The sequence below is a fragment of the Castor canadensis genome, chromosome 4, assembly GCF_047511655.1.
Source record: "Castor canadensis chromosome 4, mCasCan1.hap1v2, whole genome shotgun sequence".
NCBI lineage: Eukaryota > Metazoa > Chordata > Mammalia > Rodentia > Castoridae > Castor > Castor canadensis.
Window position 1 is genome coordinate 96624460 of NC_133389.1, and position 23296 is coordinate 96647755.

The following is a 23296-nucleotide window of genomic DNA, read 5'->3' on the forward strand; positions in this document are numbered from 1 at the left end:
AGGGGAGAATCTATAACAGTAAAATTAGTATTGCAAACGGCACTAAGTGTCTGATGTGGATAATCCTGTGAGTCTGTTTTCTCAAGCAAAAAAAAAAAGAAAGAAACTCTCATAGAGATGTGCAATTTGAATGCGCCATTGGCGTTAATGGAGCTGTAACTTTCCTAAGCTTTTAACAGGTCGTTATTAATCAACCCCCAATCAATAAGAAACACCCCAGCCATAGAACCACTGCACTTACCCATGATGGTTAAGGCTGTAGCTTTTGTTAATTCTTCTTTCATTGACTCTATTACCTCTAAATTACCACCGTCCAGGTTGCATCTATTTATGGTTCCATTTCCCGAACTGATCCAGTAAAGTTTGTTTTCCACGTAGTCTATCGATAGACCTGTAATTAAATTATACAATTTAAACATAAGAGCAGTCAGTTAAATAGCAATACTCACCTAGGACCACTGGATTTTAGTAAAAAAGAAGCTAAATATTCAACTTTTTGCTTAGAAAATGAGATTTGTCTAATGAGGGAATAAATGTAGTTTGAACTGTGAAATACTGTGCTTTTATAGACACTTAATGGTTATCTCTCTTGATTATCAAAGCAAACTTATGACATTGAGAGGAATGACAGCTCCAATTTACAGAAAAGACAAATAGTACCCAGAGTAGTTAAGAAGTCTGTGTTCTTAGTACACATCCACTTAATTACTGACATGCTCAGCAACAATGGGGTCCACATTATAACCACAGCTCTGTGACTCCATGTTGGCCTCTGTGACCTACAACTACTTGTGCAGAAGCACATGTGGTCAGACACACAAGGCAACAAACTGTTCATGGACTCTGCTTCAGAGAATGAAGTGAACAAACCACAAATAATCCTTTACTTTAAAAAAAAGTAAGATGAATACTGAGGGCATAGCTCAATCTGCAGAGCACTTGCATAGCAAGGATGAGACCCTGAGTTCCATTCTCAATACTGTGAAGAAAAGAAAAAAAAGATATAAGGGAGGGAGGAAGGAAAGAAGGAAGGAAAGGAGGAAGGCATAGCATGAGTTCAAATGCAATGAGAGAACATCATACAAGCCTAAATAGTTCTCAACCATTTTGAGTCACATGCCAGAGAGTGGCATTGATTTATCAGACAGTTTCATTCAAGTAGAAAAAAATTCAACAAGTCTGAACAATGTATCAGCTATTTACTGACTGACTGGTAAGGGAAGTCTAGAAAGTTCACCAAAAAAATATCACACTGCAAACAATTGTGCATTGAAGGGATGCAGCTTTCAAACTTTTTGATGACCAGAATGGGTGACTGGCTTTAATTACTATGAAAAATAGTGAAGTAAAATCTATCACACCCATATCCTATGGTGCAATATCTTCAGGGTGAAACTAGTCAACATTCAATTTTTTAATGAGGAAACATTTGCTTATTCTGTAGGTAGTTATGCTACTACCTCAAAGTATCTATGTAGTATAAATCCCAGTTTAGATCACTTCAGAATAAGTGGCCCACTTTAGCTTCTGTTCTATTGATTAAAGTATATGATACCATGCTTTATCAGAAATAAAAAATGTCATCACTACAGATAAGAAGCACAAAATACAACCCAAAAATTTCTGTTGTCAAATTTTTATGAAGAATTGTGTGAACAAATATATTGATGAGAAATTTTTTTTAAATTTGTAGTTTATCTATGCCTGAGGTATTCTAAATTGTATCTCCAAATCAAAATAAACTATCAGAGAGCTGCATTTTTAGATTACTGGTTCTCTTGCTGAGTTGAGCTTTGGCACTGTGCCCGTGGTTTGAATGAAAGATGCTGTTTGGAGTACACATAGGAAACCCTCTGTTACACTTCCTAGAAGGTAGTGTCTGAAAACAGTACATCATACAGTGACCTCTTTTATCCAAGGGCCCATGGGAGAAATTTCCTTCAGGGACCTGTGCCAGAAAAAGCTCCATGTGGAAAATGTAAAATTTTAACTGATCATATTTCTCTCTTTGCTTTGGCTGCAAAGAAACTGGAGTCAGATTTGTGACCCATCTGCAGTAGTTGTAAAGGAATTGCATTTACACTATTACCTTCACCCCTGACTTTGATGGACTAATCTATTATTTTCTTTCATGTGGATTATTGAAATCAATATTCTTGTCTAGTCTTTCTTAGAGAATGTATTTGTTTAAGTTTCCTTAATCTTTTTTCTGAAAGGAGTGTGTGCTTTCATACTGAATGTGTCTGACTGTAAATTAACCCCCAATGTCTGAACTTTCTCATCCACCAAGTACACTGCGGTTTTCCTTTTCTAATGGATGTTGTCCAAAGCAGAATTAAACAGAGCTGAGAAGTTTAGGCCAGGGTTCATCCGGGTCTATTACCCAGCATCTTGTCTATCTTAATTGTCTTGTCATTGTCAGTGTCTACTGTGATGCTTGGAAAACAGAAGACAATTTATAAACACTAAATGAAAAGCTTAAGTAAATCCAGTATCAAAATTGTAAGACATCATCAAGGAGTTTTCCAGTTTATACTGATACTATGACAAACAGAAGAAACAGCAGTGAGTCAATAGGTCTACTTAGTATGGCTTAGAATTTTATTTTAAGATTGAAGACTAATCAGATTCACAAAATTCCAATATTACTCTGTACACGCAAGTGACAAAGTGTCACCTCGTCTCGCCAGAAACCTTCCCTCTTATTAAACATATTAGTTTAACACTCAAATATTGCAGAGTACGTGTACTTCCTGGCTTATAAAATAGAATTATAATCCTCTTCAAATCCTATAATGAATTTAAGAAATTAGTAAAATATATTTTATATACACCTGCATCAGTTTATTTAGATGCACATATTTATGCACATATTTATTAACATAAGTGTTTTGCATCACAATATTTTTCTTTCACTTTGATAGCATCAAACACTTAATTCCTAATAATACTGAAGAATTGGCTGATACATTTTTATTAAAATAATTTCTGAGTCAAATCTTTGTTGTGCTACTGCTTCAAAAGATAAATCACTTAGCAATGAGGCAATAGTTGCTTAATGTAATGAAAACTGCTCATTGATAGTAAAATGCTAAATCAATAGCCATGAGACAACAGCTCAGATGTAAGTATATTTATGAAACTGTCCTGAAACTTGTACAAAGACTTATAATCATGTCTATACTATCTTGTTGGCTGAGATTTACAAATCTTCATAAGGACTACAGGGTCTGTCTGAACAATGTCCAAAAATAATATCTTCTTATTCTGCAAAATGTACTTATTAATTTTAAAATCATCTAGATCTGGTTGTAAGATAAAGAAACCTACATTAAGTAATATAAGAAGTAAATGAAAGAAGAAAGAAGCCACAATCTACATTTGAAAAACTTTTATAAAAAGGAAAAATCTTCTTTCTTACCTACCTTGCTTGTTATTGTAAAAGCTGAGTTAATCTGTATGCTTTGATTCTCACACTCCTTACATTAAGCCAAAGAATTCCCTTAATATTTTATTTGAACATTTTAATTAACAAACCAGCTCACTTTTAAGACAATGTAATTTTCCAAAATTATGTAATTGCTCCCATAATAGGAATAATCCACACATTGATATAAGAAATAACTGTATATTATTTTAAAATAATATAATTCAACTACATATTCATTTTATTGCTAAAAAATTAAGTTTTAAGTGTTGTAACAATTACAACTGCTGAGCTCATTTTATGTATCTCATTTATTTTCATTTTTAAATGATTCAAATTTGAATCAGTATACTATAAAATATAGAATTAAAATAAAATGTGAAGATATTAAAAAGGAATTTTAAATTTTAAGACTTACTAGAGATACAAATTATCTAATATTTTCATTACATACCAAATTTTATCTCCAAGTCCTTTCCATGATTTATAATTATCTGCAAAGTCATTAAAATAATACTCATCCCTGTATCCCACTCCCCAAAATTCTAATTTAAATGATCTAGGCTTTTCCCAAGAGTCAATTGTTTTAAAAAGTTTCTCCAGGTGATTTTTAGATGTAGCATTTAAGAAAAATTTCAACATTGTATATTTTTTTAATTTGAATATTTAGTAATGATTATCCTTTTTATTTTTTCTGGGAAGAGTAATATAATGGTGAAATCTTTGGAACTAAAATTGTGGATGGGGAAGAAGACATCCAGTCAACATCGAACTCCAGATGATTAACATCAGCACCTCTAAAGAGACACAGCATAACATACAAGATCAAAATCTAAATGTGTTCTTTACGCTGCTGTCCTCAGCACAAAACAACTCCTGAGCTAGGGATATGGCTCAAAAGATAGAGCACTTGCCTAGCACGCCCAAGGACCTTGGTTCAATCCCTACTACTATAAAAACAGATAAATAAACAACAACAAAAACTAAAAAAAAAAGTCTTTTGCTTATGGCATTGTGAAAGTTTTAGAACTTGTCATTGAAAATACATTTACAGAAAATGAAAATAACAAAGTGTCCCATTCCATACTATACATATAGAAGAATTGTAATATCCTGGTTACTTCAAAATGAAGATCTTTTCAGAACTCACAAAAATGGCACGACCATTCCTAGGGCAGAACTCTTTCAGAATTATTCAACCTTTAGCTCTGATGGCAAATAGCAACACCATGGGCTAACACAAGTACCATGTGGCTAACTATCTATTTGCTATTTTCACAAGAAATGCTTTATATCTCCTGAAAATATTTAAGTAAGGGATGTGCTAACTTCAAAAGTTTACACAATGCATAATTCCATTTATAAAACACTTTACTATCACAACACTTGAGAAATTGAAGACATTGAAGACAGACATAAGGAGAAGAAGCAGCATACAATGGCAGGAGGAATGTGCATGTGTTTATAAAAGGGCACCAGGAGGAATTAGTTTGGATTATTCAGTGTCTATATTGTGATGATGGATATAAGGAATTACACATGTAACACAATTGTATAGACCTAAATGCCCAGGCACACACAAATGAAATCTGAATAAGATTGGTGGACAGTATTATGGTTAATATCTAGGTTGTAACATTGCACTATAGTTTTGCATGTTTCAGTTGAGGATAATTGAATATAGTACACGAGTTTCTCTTTCTCTCTCTCTCTCTCTCTCTCTCTCAAAATGCATGTGACTGTGACTCTAAGGTTATCTCTGTGTGTTTCAATTTTCCAAAAGCACATTATTGGACTATTAGTTGATTATACTGCCTTATCTTAACCTTATCTAAATTTTCCCTGGAAACCACCCTTCTCAACTCATCCTGCTTTAAAAAGCCATTAACAAGTAGAATTATCGGGATGAGTTATTGAACTGATTCTTGTTGCTTGTCTTACCAAGGTAAGATTTCAGAATCTCCTCCATTCCTCCTCATATAAAGCTTTTAACCTAGGGAATAGTATCTTGTATTCCCAACCTTTGGTGACTAGCAAAAATGTGTCTTTTGTAAATATCTTAGGTTAAAAAAATGGAGAAAAGGCCAGAATCAATGCAAGATATTTCTTGAAAGCATTTTATTTTAAAAGCATTTAAAAAGGTTTAATACCTACAGCTTCATAATTTGCCCAAACTATATTTTATACCTTCATAACTAAAATAGAACAATTTCTTAAAACACCAAGCTGTCATTCAAGTATTTTTAAGTTGTACTTCCTGATATAGCATTAAACATTCTCTTTTAAGTTTTTCTCCTCATACTCATGGAAATTTTCATTTTTCTGCACAGATCATTATCACTCATGCCTTATACTTTGTTTTCCTTTCTATTAAGCATAGGATGCCCCTTCTTCTTCTTCTGCCATTCTTTTAAAGTATAGTATATTTTATCTAGTTTCAGCTGTTCCATACAACTCCAGGTTAGAAAAATAGCAACAATGTGTCTTTCCTTTTATCTGACAGCTTTCAATATTTTCTCTTTATGACTGTTTTTCAGCAATATAATCATAGTCTTCTGTCATTCATGTCTTTATAAAGGAAAGTATATTTTTGTTTAAGATCCTATTGAAATTTCAAAATATCACCAGTTTGGCTACAACTCTTTCGCCTTTTACTGGTTCCTCTATTTTCACAGAGTCTACTGATAGTACCTTTTCAATGTCAGGTTCATAGTGCTTATGTATTATATTAAATGCATTGATTTAACTCTACTAAAGTTTTATTCAAATGGGTTTTTACTATCTGGTACTTATTCTTTCACTGAGCAATGACCTTCTTGAGAATGGGACTGAAAGTTTTATTTTGAGAGTCTGGCAACTAGTATATCCTTCATAACTTAAAAAAAAACTTCATTTCATTTAATATTTGAATGAATAAATAAATGAAAACTCAGTTGAAATTTAAATTACTGTGTTTTTATTATTATAATATTAAATTAATATTATATAATTAGGCTTTCTAGACATTTTTGTAACCTATTCCTAATATTTCGATTGGTGTACATGGCTTTTTCATGTTCATTGTGTACTTCATATATAATTAAGGTGACTGTTCTGAAGAACATCTCTTTAATTCTTTTGATGTGGCAAAAAGTTTTGATGAATCTTATTCATGAATACGCTTCAAAACCTACTAATACATCATATAGAAGGATCAAACACTAGAGAATGCTTGGAATAATTAAGAAGCTGTATTTAAAGGTTACATAAGCAAATGTTTTGATTGGAATTACATTAAAAATAAAAGGAAAACATAAAGGAAATAAAGTACATAGTATATAGAGTCTCCTAACAAACCATGTAGGATAATGTTGATTGACAAGCTGAGTTCCTTTAAATGAGCTTTAAGGAATAAAATTCATAATAGGAAGACATTTTAAATATGGAAATCACTTTAAGTAGTAAATTATAATCTTCTGTTATGTAAACTGCTCTAAGCATTTCACATAACTAAGACTGAGCAATAAATCTTAATTGAGAATATTTAACTCAACAATGGAGAACTGCAATATTGATTTGTATTTAATGTAAATAAAGTTATTTAGCCCAAACTGTTAAAGGATGTCTTTAGTGATGCACATTCATCAAATGCCAAGTTAGGTGTTTTGATAAGGTGATTAATTTCTAAGTTCAAGTATATCACACATAGGAGTTTAAAAGCCAACAAGCAAAGAAAATCTGTGAGTTAAAATACCAAAATACAATTCCATAAATTTGAAAGTATAGTGTATCAGTGATTTGCCATTTAAAATTAGCATGTAAGAATTCAAAAATAATTAATTCTGATGCACAATTAGCACAGAGGTGCCAGTGATACTTGTATACTTTTGGCTGTTTAGAAAAGCCAACTGCTGTGTCTTAAGTGGGCCTGCATTTCTCAGGAGTAGCTATATCTTGGATTTTTCTTTTTCCCAGGTTTATTCTCTGATTTTTTTGCTTCAAGTAAGGTAATTACTAGATGGTTATAGCATAATGGTCATAGCATAATGGTGATGATTTAATAAGATGTTGGAAGCTGATAAATTTGGTTTTGAATTTTGATTTTACCACTCATCACAGGTAACTAATGTTTTTTCAATAAACCTGATTCTGAATCTATAAAGGGAAGATAATTATATTATTTTTGTTACCAAAGTGATCAGGGTTTTACTGTATGGAGATGTTAGGCTAATTGCATGCAAACACAAAGATGTGCCTCCTGGTGAGAATATAGGGATCTTAAGAGGAGATAGGTAACAATTGTTATAAGTTGATGCTTCCATACAAAATATTATGCTTTCTCCTCACATTCTGGGAAGAAGTAATTTATAATCTTTATAATATCCACGACAAGAAATTCAGCTGAACAGAGCCTCTGCCTTTCCTAATCACCTAACTCTCATCATAGAAATTACTTAAGGAATGTAGTGGGCAGACCACTGAAGACAGAGTTCACCAGGACAGACTTATCATTAAACAGTAATTATAATAATTGTTCTCAATGGGAAAATAAAATCAAAATATGGAAATAGTCTAGTGATAAATATTCCAAAGTGTGTAAGTATTTATGGATACGATGATCATGTGTACCAGAAAAAAAGTTTGTGTTTGTTGTTGTTAAATATTCACACATCCATTCACAGAACTATAAAATTAAGTTTTAGAAATCATCTCAGAGGAACATTCTGAAAGTGAAGTTGGATTATCCATGCATGGATTCTCCTGCACGTGTTTCCTTATGAGACCTAACATTGATTTTTACATTAAATAGTAGTTTATATATAAAGCCAAAAAATGTTTATCTAACTACTTGTATTTGTATTTTAAGCAATCCACAAAGACAAGAAGAATAATTAAAAAAAAATAAATTCTAGAAATAGAAAACATAATAATCTGAAATAATTTAGTATTTTGTCTGGATTAGTAAACAATATAAGCTCTTAAAAACATTTTAAGAAACTGGTCAGGCACATTCAGTGAAAATATTATACTAAAAACATCTGTTATGAAAGATATTTTTAATCTATTTTAACAACTGCAAACCTCTTGAGATAGATCAAAAGAAATTTGAACAAATAGGATTGCCATGGATAAGGGATTACTGTAAAAAAATAGATTTTATCTTTATTTCTTGTGCTAAGAGGACTTATCAATAAGAAGATAACTTGACCATTATTATCTTTGCCCTATTCTTTCATTGTATGAAAAATTTTGGAGGTGCTAATAAAAGCCAAATGGCTTCAAGGTTAGTCAGAGAAGAAACAGCAAGAAGGATTAAGTGGAGGGCCAGTTTAGAAACCAAATTATTTCCACGTTTTCTTTCCAGGCTAGCCATTCATTTATTTATAAGCAACCCAGTAAATATAATTTTGTACACCATACTTTGGGAAAATTATGGTAAAAATATAAATCTAATAGCATTGTAATTTGCTACCTAATCATCAGATGCATAGAATAAAAAGCATCATTAACCCATATCCAAGATCCCTGATCACCAAGAATGCACATCTGTTGGAAATATTCTTTGTAAATATCACACTTTCATGAAGTAATCTTATCAATCAAAGTATAGAAATAAATCCTAGGTTTATTCAATCCTTCAAGAGTCTTGAAGAGTCTATTGTTATATAATAGGAAAGACAATGTTCACTTCATGGAACAAATATTCCATGAAGATCTGCTTATGTGCAACCATTGAGCTACAAGTTCATGACACAATGATAAATCAAACAGATATCATTACTGAGCTTTCTTTCTAGCTGATGAAGCAGTTGTCAATTAAGTATTCAACAATCTGATAGAAAATTTAAATAATGGTATGACCTAACAAGTGAAATTCATAATGTTCACAGTATCTGTTTTAAAAGATTTCAACCTAGACAGGAAAGTTAAAGATAGCTCTTTGGAAGAAATAACACTTGCTTATTAGATAGGAGCAGCTAACTAAACTAAAATGAAAGGTAATTCAGGCAAAGGGATAAATTTTGAAAATGTAATTTTAGGGAAAGGAGTCTGATAATTAAGAAAGAATCAGAAGAGGGAAATATGACTGGAGTGGAAAGTTTTGGTCAACTACAAATTTATTTTTAGATTATAAATTTCATAAGGAAGGCACTGATGTCTCTTTTTCTTGATTCCCAGTAACTGACACATTATGGGAGCACACAATTTTTCTTCAATAACCCCGCATAGAAACCAACCAACATGTAAACTCTACCATGCTCCTTACTCTCTTCTCATTAAGATATAAATACTGAAAAGTAAGTTACTTTTGTATCACTGTGACCAAAATACCTCCTAAAAAATAACCTAAAGGAAAGAACTATTTATTTTGGCTCATAGTTTCAGAGGTAGCAGTCCATCGTGGTAGAAGGGTGTAATACATCAGAATATTTTGGAGGCCAGGAAGCAGAGAAAAGAGATACCAAAAGGAGCCAGGGCAAAAATACAGTCCCAAGGTATAACTCCAGTGAAATATTTCTCCAAATAGGAAACCTCTTTCATTTTACCTCCTCCTAATAATGTCATTAGATTATGAATGCATCAAGTAATTAATCCATTCATTAGTCAGAGCCCATATGCTCAAATTGTCTCTGGGAATGCCCTTGCAGACATACCCACATACATGCTTCACTAATCTCATGGGTTTTTCTTAATCCAATCAAGTTGACAATCAAGATTAGTCATCACAGTAAAGAGTGTACAGAAACTTCTTTGTGTTATCTACAGTGCTTACCATAACACTTTCACAAACAAGTTAGTTTATACATGAATTTAGAGTTAAGAAAGAAGAGTTAAAGGTAAAACTGTTAGTTTAGTTTGTTCTCTCTCTCCCTCTCTTTTCCTCTCTCTGTCTCAGACAGGGTATGAGCTATGTTATACAGGCTGACCTTGAACAGATAATCCTCCAGCCTCAGACTCACTGATGCTGGGAGTAAAGACCTATATCCCACTACTGATGAATGGATTAAGAAAATGTAGTATTTATATACAATAGAATTTTATTCAACAACAAAGAAGAATGAAACTTTGTCATTTGAAGGTAAATGAGTGGAACTGGAGAACATCATCTTAAGTGAAGTTATCCAGGTTCAGAAGAACAAAAGCCATGTTTTCTCTCATATGTGGAATATAGAACTAATATAAATGCAGCAATATTATGAAGAACAGGTCACGTTGAAGGGAGGTCACATATGAGAGAGATAAGGTAAAAGAAGGAAGTTATGAAGGTGAATATGGTTGATATATTTCCTAAACAAGAATGAATATATATTTTTAAACCTTCTGCTTAAGAGAAAGTTTACATATAAGGCCTAGGATATAGCTCAGTGTGAGAATGCTTACCTAGCATGTATGAGATCCTAGGTTTGTTATCCAGGCCTGAAAAAATAATTCCACATAGGAAACTTTTGGATTATATTATTGTTCATTTCATGAACTTCCTGAAAGAACCAGAAACTCTGCAGCAAAAAGCAGACAGCTTACGATTCTTGATGTATTCATCTATCAGAAATTGTTATACACTAATCCTTATTCAGTCCTAACTACTCTTCCAATCGAAAGAACTGCCTTAAACAAGTCTTCAAAATCTCAACTATTATTTCCACTTTTCCCCTCTCTCTAAGACTGCTAAGACTTACCTGCTCCTGTAAGCAAAAACACTCAGCTTTATCTAAATAGCAACTTATTTTGACAATATTGTGAGGAGACAGCATTAAATGTGGAGGAGAGAAGATATTAAAAACTTATGCATTCACTATCCATAATTGAACATTAATAACATTTTGCTATATTAAATTTGAGCAATTTTTATCAAATATTTACTGTTTTACTACTACAATCAAAGTCTCCTTTGACAAAAATGAAGGTTCCTTTTCAAATGTTATTTTTGCCCCTTCCCAAAGAAAATTTTTATATAAAATTGGTGTGTTTATTTCCAGTTACATTTTTCCCACAGTTTTACAAAAAAAACGTACATCCATGAACAATATATAAAAATGTTTTATGTTTTGTGCTGAAGTTAAACAAATGGTATCACATTCTGAGTACATAAGTATGACTCTATTTATTTTTTTCAGTGCTTTTTAGTTCTATATATGTATATAATATATATACAAACATATTTTAACAATGAACAAGCCATATATTCATTCATTCATTCCTTTTTGATGAATGAATTCCTCTCTTCCCATTTTTTTTATTTTACGAAAACCAATGTTTTAATTAACTTCTTTGTAATTGTTCCCTGAGCACATGTATGAAAATCCTCTAGAATAAATAAGTAAATATTGAATTGCTAGAACATGAGCTAATGCATATGAGCCTTATATCTCCATATAACCGCAAATTTAGCTACTAACATCTCCATTTAACAATGATGAAACTGAACCCTAAAAAAGTCACACAGTTAGTAAGAATCAAAGCAGGAAATCAAATCCAGATTTATATGGCCCACTAAACAATTTCTCCTAAACCATCATGTCTTTCAAACATATAAAAGGAATATTTTATGTGAATATGAAAACTGTTGGAAACTTCTCATTTCTGGGTTCCTAAAGTTGTTTTTTTCTGTTATACTTAGGTCTTGAATAATTTAAGTCACTTAATTTGGAGTGATTGTGAAAGATGGTGAATATTTTCAAAAGAGATGTAAGTGACCCACCAATATAAAAAAGTTGTTTATGCTAGGAACTGGGGAAGATCATAGGCAGAGGAAAACTTCAATTGTTTGCCCTTTTCCTGTGTGAATCTAAAATAAAGATACCTGTGTCAGACAGAAATGTGATAGAATACAGCAGACTAGATATTTGTCACAGATCATTCAGATTATGGAAACAAAAAGAGGTATAACTTGGTACATTTATATCTGCATGACACAAGTTCTTATTCTATAGTGAGGAGACCACTGATCTTAGCTCTAGTTAATAAGACTAACTGGACAAAGTAGGCAGTACTAGAAGACATTTGTAAATTATGTCTGTATACAAATCACAGCAAGAGCAAGGCTAGGACAGGTTGTCCTTTTCTACTGGTGCTATACTGGAAAGCTCTGAGAGTAGAACAGAGGTACTTCCATTTGTTTGTCTCAGGAATAACAGCAACATGTTAATGTGAGTTAAATCCCCACATTTGCTAAAAAAGGCTCATCTTGGAGGCCCAAGTGGTTGCATACATTTCATCTTTAAGATTTCTACCAAGTTCATTCCATTTATTGAAAAATAGACTTACCATCTTTAGTATTACAGGAAAATTATTTGAATCTCAATCTTTTGGACTTACTGTATATTATTCTGGTATTACTAACAGGCTCTATTACTAAGGCTGTATATTTTTTTCTCATCATTTTTTCTCATCCAATTCTCATGAGATTTTTTGAAAAAGACATTTTGTGTTGATTATATTGATAGAAAGCCAAGCACCACCAAACTAACAGTTAATGTGTTCAAAGTTTTGCAGTTACTTAAGGGAAACAAAAATAATTTAGGTTCTTATGTCTTTGAAGGCAAATAGCAGTGTCATATTTTTATCAATAGGCCTATTGAAAAATTTAATACTCAATAAAACTTTAATTATTGAATAAATGAATGTCTCATTCACAGTGTTCAATGTTGACTTAAGATACAGTTTGTCAGTTAAATGAGCTCAAAGAGAATATAAGGAAACAGATGATGGAATTAAGAATACTATCCAGGATATGAAAGATGAAATCAATGAAGATATGGAAGCCCTGAAAAATAATCAATCCAAAATAAACAACTCAATATCCCAAATAAATATCACAGTCAAAAGCTTGGTGAACAGAGTAAAGCAAGTTGAAAATAAAGTATCAGGACTAGAAGACAAGATAGAAGAATTAAACCAAACAGTAAACAATCATGAAAGAATGTTTCATGATTCATGAAAGAATCATGAAACAATCATGAAAGAAAATATGAATATACAAAATATCTGGGACACCATGACAAGACCAAACCTACAAATCATAGGTGTGGAAGAAGAAATATAAACTAAAGGCACTGACAAACTATCCACTAAGATAATAGGTGAAAACTTCCCTAACCTCAAGAAAGAGAGAGTCACCCAGGTGCAGGAAGCTTACAGAACACCAAACTGCCAGTACCAAAAAGGAAACACCCCATACACAACATAATCAAAACACTCAGCACACAAAACAAAGAATTCTGAAAGCTGCAAAAGAGAAAATACAAGTCACATATAAAGGCAAACCCATTCTAATAACAGATTTCTCAACTCAAATTCTAAATTCAAGCAGGTCATTGAAAGATATAATTCAGACCCTGAAAAAAAGCAATTGTCAACCTAGACTAATCTACCCAGCAAAACTATCCTTCCTAATTGAAGGAGAAATTAAAACCTTCCACAACAAGAAAAAACAAATGGAATTTGTGACCACCAAGCCAGCACTACAAAAGACACTTAAAGACTTTTACATATAGAAGAAAAAATTATACTGACACAGGAAGACTCAAGAAAGAATAAACGATTTTAAGCAAGCATTCCAGTAAACAAGGAATAGGTAAAACTAAGCAACAAGAGAATAAAAATAACTGGAAACAGCAGGCACCTTTCAATATTAATACTGAATATAAATGGCTCCAAAGCCTCAATCAAAAGACATACATCAGCAAACTGAGTTAAAAATGAAGACCCAACATATGTTGCTTATAAGAGACTTATCTCACTGAAAAAAAATAACCATTGACTTAGAGTCAAGGGTAGAAAAAAGTTTTCCAAGCAAATGGACCCCATACAACAGCAGAAGTAACTATACTCATATCTGACAAAGTAGACTTTAGGCTAAAATTGTTCAGAAGAGACAATGAAGATCACTTCATACTAATGAAAGGAATGATTCATTGAGAATAAATGTCAATCCTTAACATATATGCACCAAACACAGGGGCACCCATCTACATTAATAAGAACTCTAATGGCCCTAAGAACACAGACAGACACTAACACAGTGATAGTGGGAGACCTGAATACCCTACTGTCACCAATAGATAGGTCTTCCAGACAAAAGATCAACAAAGAAACTAGAGAGCTACTACACACACTAGGGCAAATAGACATGGTGATGATATCAACAGTGTGTCACCCAACAACTAGGCAATACACATACTTTTCTGCAGGAAAAGAATGGAACTTTCTCCAAAATAGATCATATTTTAGAACACAGAGTAAGTCTCAACAAATTCAAGAAATCAAAATTACCCTCTGAATCATATCAGATCACAACAGAATAAAACTAGACTTCAACAACAAAAGAAATCCCAGAAAATATTCAAACCCCTGGAGAATGAACAATACACTGCTAAAAAAAAACCCAATGGGTGACCAAAGTAGTAAAGAAAGAGATTAAAAAGTTCCTAGAATCCCATGAGAATGAAAATACCACCTACCTGAATCTGTGGAACACAACAAAGGCCTTGCTAAGGGGAAAGTTTATAGCTATAAGTGGCTACATAAAAACAAAAACAAAAACAGACATCTCAAATAAACAATCTAATGACATACCTAAACCTCCTAATAACATACCTAAATCTCCTAGAAAAACAAAAACAAATCAAACCCTAAACCAGGAGACAGAAATAATGAAGATCAGGCCTGAGATCATTAAGATAGAAACCAAACAAACTACACAAGGAATCAATGAAACAAAAAGTTGGGTTTTTGAAAAGATTAGCATGATCGACAAACCCTTAGCCAACATAACAAAATGGAAGAGGGAGAAGACCCAAATTACTAAAATTAGAGATGATAAAGGGGACATAACCACAAATACCAATAAATCCAGAGAATCATTAGAGAGTAGTTCGAAAACATATATTCAAGTAAACTGGAAAATCTAGGTAAAATGGATAAAAAGGATAAATTTCTAGAACCATATAAACAAACTAAATTGAACCAAGAATATATTAGCCATCTAATAGTTCTATTACATGCAATGAAATTGAAGTAATAATAAAGAGTCTCCCTACAAAGAAGAGCCCAGGACCTGATGGATTCATAGCCCAATTTTACCAAATGTTTAAAGAACAACTAACATCAGTATTCTTTGAGCATTTCCAGGAAACAGAGAGGGAAGGAACACTACCAAACATATTCTATGAAGCCAGCATTACACTAATTCTGAAACCCAATAAAGACATAACCAGAAAAGGGAATTATAGACATTTATATTACATATATAAAATACTATAGAACTTTAATTAATATACACGCAGAGATTCTCAACAAAATACTGGCAAGCAAGATTCAACAACACATCAAAAAGATCATACACCATGACCAAGTCGGTTTCATGCCAGGGATACAAAGATGGCTCAACATACGTAAAACCATAAATGTAATACAGCATATAAACAGAAGCAAAGACAAAAGCTACATGATTCTCTCAATAGACACAAAAATTCCTTTGACAAAAGCCAGCACCCTTTCATGATAAAACCTCTGAAGAAACTATGAATAGAAGGAATGATCCTCAATATAATACAGGCTATAGATGACAAACCTAGAGCCAACATCATACTAAATGGAGAACAACTGAAACTCTTCCCCTTGAAATTAGGAATGAGAGAGGAATGTCTACTTTCTCCACTTCTAATCAATATAGTTTCGGAATTTCTAGCCAGAGCAATAAGATAAGAGCAAGAAAGGAAAGGATTCAAATACGGAAGGAAGAAGTCAAACTATCCCTATTTGCACATGACATGATCCTATTTAAGAGACTCTAAAAACTCTACCAAAAAACTATTAGAAATCAGAAACATTTTCAGCAAAGTAGCAGGATACAAAATTAACATACAGAAATCAGTAGCTTTTTTATATACCAACAATGCACAGACCGGGAAAGAAATTAGGGAAACAATCCTATTTACAATAACCTCAAAAACAATAAAGTACCTTGGAATAAATCTAATAAAAAACCCAAAGACCTTTTAATGAAAACTATGTACTATTGAAGAAAGAAATCAAAGAAGACATCAGAAGATGGAAAGAACTTCCATGCTAGTGGATCAGTAGAATCAACATTGTGAAAATGGCCACACTACCAAAAGCAATCTACATGTTCAACACAATCCCTATCAAAATTCCAATGACATTCTGAACTGAAATAGAAAAAAACAATTGTGAAATATGTATGGAAGCACAAAAGACCTCAAATAGCCAAAGCAATTCTGACCAAAAAGTCCAATGCTGGAAGCATCATAGTGCCCTACTTCACTACACTACAGAGAAATAACAATAAAAACAACATGCTATTAGCACCAAAAAGACAGGAAAACCAATAGACCAGAACAGAAAATCCAAACATAAACTCACACATCTATATCCAACTGATCTTCAACAAAGGAGCCCAAAACACCAATGGAGAAAAGACAGCTCCTTCAAAAAATGTTGCTGGGAAAACTGGATATCTACATGTCGAAGACTGAAACTATACCCTGTCTTTCACCCTGTAACAAAATCAACTCAAAGTGGATCGAAGTCCTTGATATAAGGCCTGAAACTTTGAAATGACTCCAAGAAGATGTAGGAAATACACTGGAATAGATAAGTATAGGGAATGACCTCCTAACCCGAACTTAAAAGGCTTACCATCTAAGAGAAACAATGAGCAAATGGGACCGCATCAAAGTAAAGAGCTTCTGCACAGCAAAGGAAATAGTCACCAGATGCAAGAGACTGCCCAAAGAACCAGAGAAACATCTTCGCCAGCTACTCATGTGATGAAAGACAAATATCCAGAATCTACAAGAAACTCAAAAAACTCATCCCCCAAGGAATCAACACCACAATGAAGAAACGGCCACATGAATTAAACAGGGAATTCTCAAAGGAAGAGGTACAAATGGCCAGTAAACACATGAAGTGTTCAACTTCCCTGGTTATAAAAGAGATGCAAATCAAAACACTTAGATTTCATCTCACCCCAATTAGAATGACTGTAATCAAGGGTCATTTTATTTTATTAAAAATAAAATACTTACCAACGGGTTCCTTTTGATTCTGAAAGAGAATCTTGCTATTACTCCCATCCATATTGGCCATGTTAATTGTATTTCCATCTGTCCAGTAGAGTTTCCTTAATTCAAAAGAGGCATGGATTAAAAATATTAGATGTGGACCTATTTGCAAAGTAAAAGCATACACTAAAGAACAAAGTAAACATCAAAATATATTCTTGGCTCAGAATTAATTCTTTTTCAGAAAGGCTTAAAATTATTTGCTTAGAACATGTTTTTTTGTAATTTGCCTGGGAAGAAAGCACCACTATTGCTTTTTCCTGTCATTAAAGGAAAATTATCTCCTTCCCTTTTTCCTCCTACTTTCAATACTGAATACTTAATATGACTATAGCAAATTACTTTCATCTTAAACTATTCATCAAGATTGAATCTTCCTGCCTGTGAAGTAATCAGACACTGTAGATGGGAACAAAGTCATTTCAACCACTTCTGTTGGAAGCTTTGGAGAGAAAGAGCTTCATTTAGGTAGATCTATGCAGGTTCTCTCAAGAGTGCATGATCCTGTACTCATCAGAAAACTGGAGAACATGTTCTACTTAGTAGTGGCCATACTAACAACTGGTAGAAAAACAACTGGCATTCAAAATTAAATCAATGACTTTCCCCGACATCTCTCTTTATTCTGGATTGTCATTCCTCAGAAACACAAATTAATGAAATCTTAATTGTTTTTATGCAGGTAGAAACCTCTAACCAGGGATTATAATGTCCACAGTCGCATTTTGGCCAGTATATATACTGTATATATATATTCTGAATGAAAAAATGCTTTTACATAAAATCAGAGTGATAGTGTAAAATTTTGTAAAAACTTAAAAAAATAATCATACTTTACCCCCTGACTGGGTGAGCTGCAAGACACTGTGGTTTATCAATTCCATGGATAATTGAGGTTTTCAAAGAGCCATCTAGCCGTGCCACATTAATTTGCGTTTCATCAAATTCTGAGCTAATCCAGTATAAATTACGTGAGACCCAATCCACTGCTAGCCCTCTGATACTCTGAATATCTGTAAAACAGGAAAAAGAAAATTAGAAGTGAATGAAGTTTCTCATTCTGTTGTCTTTTCAAGTAAGTTATTTTGTGTCTAAGGGAAAATTTAATTTACTCTTTAATTTGTTAGCTAAAATTGTAAAAGATTGTAATCTCATTCCCTTATCAACTCTTCGCAAAGCATGAATAGTCATTAATGTCTTATTGCTGAGGCATTTAAAAACCTGAAGCAACAATTAGCATTGAAATTACACTCCTGTCAATGATTCACTAGTAAACACTTAGCAGACAGACAGAGACACAAATCTTTTATGGGCAAGGTGACCAAAATTTAAATTAGACTAATAGTTTCTCCATTTGGCAGCATATCTTTCTAGGTAGGAGAAAGTACTTGTGGGCTATGAACAAATGGATTATTTTATGTTTTATGTGTAGTTTATTACTGCAATGAAGTAAAATATTTCAACTTTCCTAAAAGTCACCAGACTTCAACATTTTTTAAAATAGATATTTAACAGGAATTGAATGAGTTATGAGAAAAAAAAACTAAAATATTTTTAATATCCCACCAACACAGATTCCGCAGAAATTGCTGAAACCTAATTACGTTTTGATACACTACAGCCAATGTGAATATTTGGATAATATTACTTGATTATTGAATTAGGCATCTTTGAGAACATGGAGTTGAATCTTATATAGTGTACATTTTAAACAGAATGAAGTCTTCCTAATGATGGGGATTAGAAAATCTTTTTCAAATACTAACATAAAAAGTAGGCATGTTTAGTGCCCAATTTGTGGTATTTACTACTCTACTTGGGTTTGGTTTTATTTTGTAAAGTTTTGATATTTTCTACCACATTGTATTTCTAGAGTTCTTTAGACCTCTGTTTGTCAAACCTACAAGACACCTGAAAATGTTAAAATCAAGGCTCTGATTTAGTAGTTCTGGGGAGGAGCCCAGGTTCTGCAGTGCCAAATAGCTGTTAGGTGCTGCTGCTGACCTGGTAGTGATTCTTGTCAACGATGGAGCAGCTGTAACTGAGCTCCACTGGAATAGCTACATGTTCCTTTACTATACTTACAAAAGGACCCATAAAACTAGATTTTTTTTTTCATGCAAAAGTGAAAAACTCCAGATTTGTAAATCTTGGCAAGTACTTCAACATTTAAGAGAGAAAAACAAGCAGTATGTGGTGCATGACTGTAATCTCAGCACTGGGGAGTCAGAAGTAGGACGATCAGGAGTTCAGCTCAGCCTGGGCTGCAAAGTGAAACCCTATCTCAAAAAAAACAAATGCTGAGTAGCTCAGTGGTAGAGTGCTTGTCTAGCATGCACAAGGCCTTGGGTTCACACACACACACACACACACACACACACACACACACACACACACACACAAAGACATTGAAAGAAGACATGGAGGACCAGCAGTTCTAGGTTGGTTACAAACTTCGACAATGGAGTGATGACCTTCTTTAACACATTTGACCAAGTCTTCTTTTCTGTACAAAAATGTTTAATATTTATAAAAATTCTTAGTCAAGGTGCTCTTAGAAAATATTGCACATGTTGCCAATTCACAAATCAACTACCCTGGCTCTCTGTAGGTTCCCCTTCATCATTCATTGGCTGGTTAAACCAGTGTAGACTGAATGTGAACTTCCTTCATTATTCAACATTGCACTTCAAATTTTTAATAGTTGTCTTTATTAAGTTATTTTTTTTCCAGACAAAACTAATGCATCACTTCTTGTTAAATTTTCTGTGCGTTATTTATTTGCTGCACGCAGGATCTACAGGTTTCCTTATCCATGCTCTGCATTTACTACTAAGAGGCAGGAATGAGAAGATTTTGATTTATGTTCCTTGTTTTTTTGGTGCTAGGATATTTGAACTTAGAGCCTCACATTTGATAGGCAGGTGCTCTAACACTTGTGCCATGCATCCAGCCCTTTTTGCTTTAGTTAATTTCAGATAGGATCTTGCTTTGTGCTCAGGGCTGGCTTGGTACCATGATCCTCCTACCTATGGCCTGCTTGTACCTGGGGTGACTGGAGCATACCATCATGCCTGTCTTATTTGTTGAGAAGGGATATGATGAATTTTTTGCCCTGACTGGCCTGAAACCCCTATGCTCCTGAGATCTGTACTCCTGATAACTGTGGTTACAGAAGCGAACTACTGCTCCTGGTCAGGCCTATTTTTGTTTTAATCATTGATCAAGTTATGTGAGTGCTTCTCAGCCTCTTTTCTCCTCTGTGAATTAAGGCAAATGATAGATAATTCATGGGATTGTTGGAAATATCACATTAGATGATATGTGTTTATGCAGCTGAGTAGAAAGATACTTTACTAATGCAAGAACTCAATACTTTGTATATTTAACCCTTGCATTGTTTGATTTTGGCAAAAATAATAAAGCACATTTTTATATCCCATAAGATACATGTTCTTCAAATACTTTTTGCTGCCTTTGCTACTCAAAGTTATTTTATTCATTTGTGATTGTCTCAGTCTTATGGCCTAAAGAACATATTTTACCCTTAAATTGTAAAGTATAGCCAAACATAAGCTATTAATACATATTTAGTGCTTGCCAGTTCTATGTTTCATGCCCTCTCAAATCTGTTGCTATCTTTCATGGTACAATGACATCCTCTGTTTTCAAATTCCAAGCAATTGGTTTATTTGCTGCAAGTTGTTAGTAGAGAGAGCTCCAGATCATGACCTTCACTTGCCCCAGGGTGTTCAATAGCTTCCAACCACCCATAAAGTGGTGTCTAAATTCCCTTAGCTTGGTCTCCTATAGAGTCTGAATATAACAACCTTCCCAACCTATTTCTCACTATTCTTAACAACTTACCTACACTTCAGTCATATTGATGTGCTTTCAGATTTCTAAGACCTGTCTAGGTTTTTCCAAACCATAGAGAAGCAATTTGGATTTCAGACCTTACTTGTATAGTTCTTATGCAAAATAGGCGAGTTGCTAGGCAACATCACCCTCTTCAACCACAAAACCATCACCATTTCTCTTGTGTATCCTAGCTGGAAGGATTTTTGCCATCTGCCTAATTCAATAGAACTGTATTTGGTCCATTCCTTTCTTGCTAATGTGTTAATTATTTTGCTGATGTTACTTTTACATATGCTTCTTGAGGGCAAGCTCCTTGCTAATTTGTCTGTCTTCTGTTGCTTAGTTTTGTTGATTCAGGGTCTTGCTATACAGCCCAGGCTGGCCTCTCTTCCCAAAGTATATAGCATGACTTCAACATAAGTATGTTTAATGAATTACTGAATGAATTCATAACATATATTATGTGCATTTCTAAGGATATGTGAATTGAGCTAGAAAAATCAAATATAAGCCCCAAAGTCTATGTTGAAGAGTACATATCTAAACACATACATAGGTCATTTCAATTCTGATTTTCTATCTTACTGTGTTTTCTACCCACAAGATTGGAGTTCCTCATTATCTGTTTGGTGACTAAAATATATCTTGTCTTTTTTTGTGCACCAATAATGTCCACATTTTATAGTACCTTGAAAATTTCACCTAACGGTATGAAGGAAAAAAGATTAAAATAACTACATACTTGACCACATTTTCTCTCCTTAATAAAAATATGAAAATGATCAATTCTGACTCTTAACTTTTGTTTTTGAGTAAGTTAAACTGAAACCTCTGAATGATTTTTCAGAAAATTGTCTTCCATTTTTAAAGACTCTTACTTCTTGAGGTAACACAGATTATATATTCTGAAAAGTCTTTCATTTTTACATTTGTGCAAAATTCTCTTATGCATGGTAAGTTTTGTCTTTCAGATGCATCTCAAACTCACAGACAGACGGGAGACTCTCTAAGAAATAATAACACACACACATTGATGTTAGCCAAAACTATAAAAGAAGGCACATGAATGCAGAAGTTAGTGTACCCAGAGACACAAAAACGTGCACTAGAATCTAGATGTTCATGGGTTCTTATTGCTGAGTTCAAGGGAATTCTGTACTTAAACTCACAGAGTGGGAGACATAAATAAGAATGATACCAGGGAGAGCTGGGCATGGAGGCATATACCAGTAATCCCAGCTATAGAGGAGGCACAGTAGGAGGAATACAGTCTGAGACTGGCCCTGCAAAAGCATGAGAACCCATCTGAAGGATAACTGGAAGCAAAAGGACTGGGCATGTGGCTCAAGTGGTAGAGCATTTGACTAGCCAGTGTGGGAATGTGAGTTCAACCCACAGTACTGGCCAAAAAAATATCCCAGTGACACTGTTAGGTAAGAGAGGGGAAACAAAATCTGCCTCATTAAAAAGGAGAGCAAATAAAAAATTCTTAAACACTTATCTTTTTCTGTTCTTTCTATAGGTAAAGAAAAAGAAAAATAATGAAGTATAGTCAGTCATTGGGTGAGAGATTACTGGTTTAAAAGCAAAGAATGACAGAAATCAAATTAAATTGATTCTTGGATAATAGAGTTTTCCTTTCTCTTCATCAGTATCAAAGTCAAATCCTCTCTGGAAGAAAAATATTCTTAATCCAGGTCTTTATCTTCATTGGCTAAGTTCATTATCATAATAGATCAGAAAAAAAAGTGCATAAATAAATGAAGCATAAGAGTAAGAATAAAGACAATCAGCTAAGGGCATGGACCAGTGTTAGGGCAAGTGCCTAGTAAGTGAAAGGCTCAGAGTACAAACCCTAGTATCACCAAAAGAAAAAGTAAAGACAAACAAATAGTCAAAGCTTCCAAAGTCTTCATATTTCTCAATTATTATATGTTGG

The 23296-nt window shown here is 33.4% G+C and overlaps 1 protein-coding gene across 6 annotated transcripts in view; it reads right to left on the minus strand.

The window, feature by feature from the left end:
• The window catches only part of Lrp1b (LDL receptor related protein 1B), a 1877349-nt gene that overhangs the window by 564088 nt on the left and 1289965 nt on the right, over positions 1–23296 (minus strand). For all 6 annotated transcript variants that reach the window (XR_012447185.1, XM_074070662.1, XM_074070660.1 and 3 more), the window contains 3 exons: positions 18335–18509; positions 17461–17555; positions 242–391 (listed from right to left, as the gene is read on the minus strand). Coding sequence is in view for 5 of the 6 variants with exons in the window: in XM_074070662.1 (XP_073926763.1) it covers positions 242–391; positions 17461–17555; positions 18335–18509 (420 nt within the window). In the remaining variant the exon portion in view is untranslated. The remainder of the gene's footprint in view (positions 1–241; positions 392–17460; positions 17556–18334; positions 18510–23296) is intronic.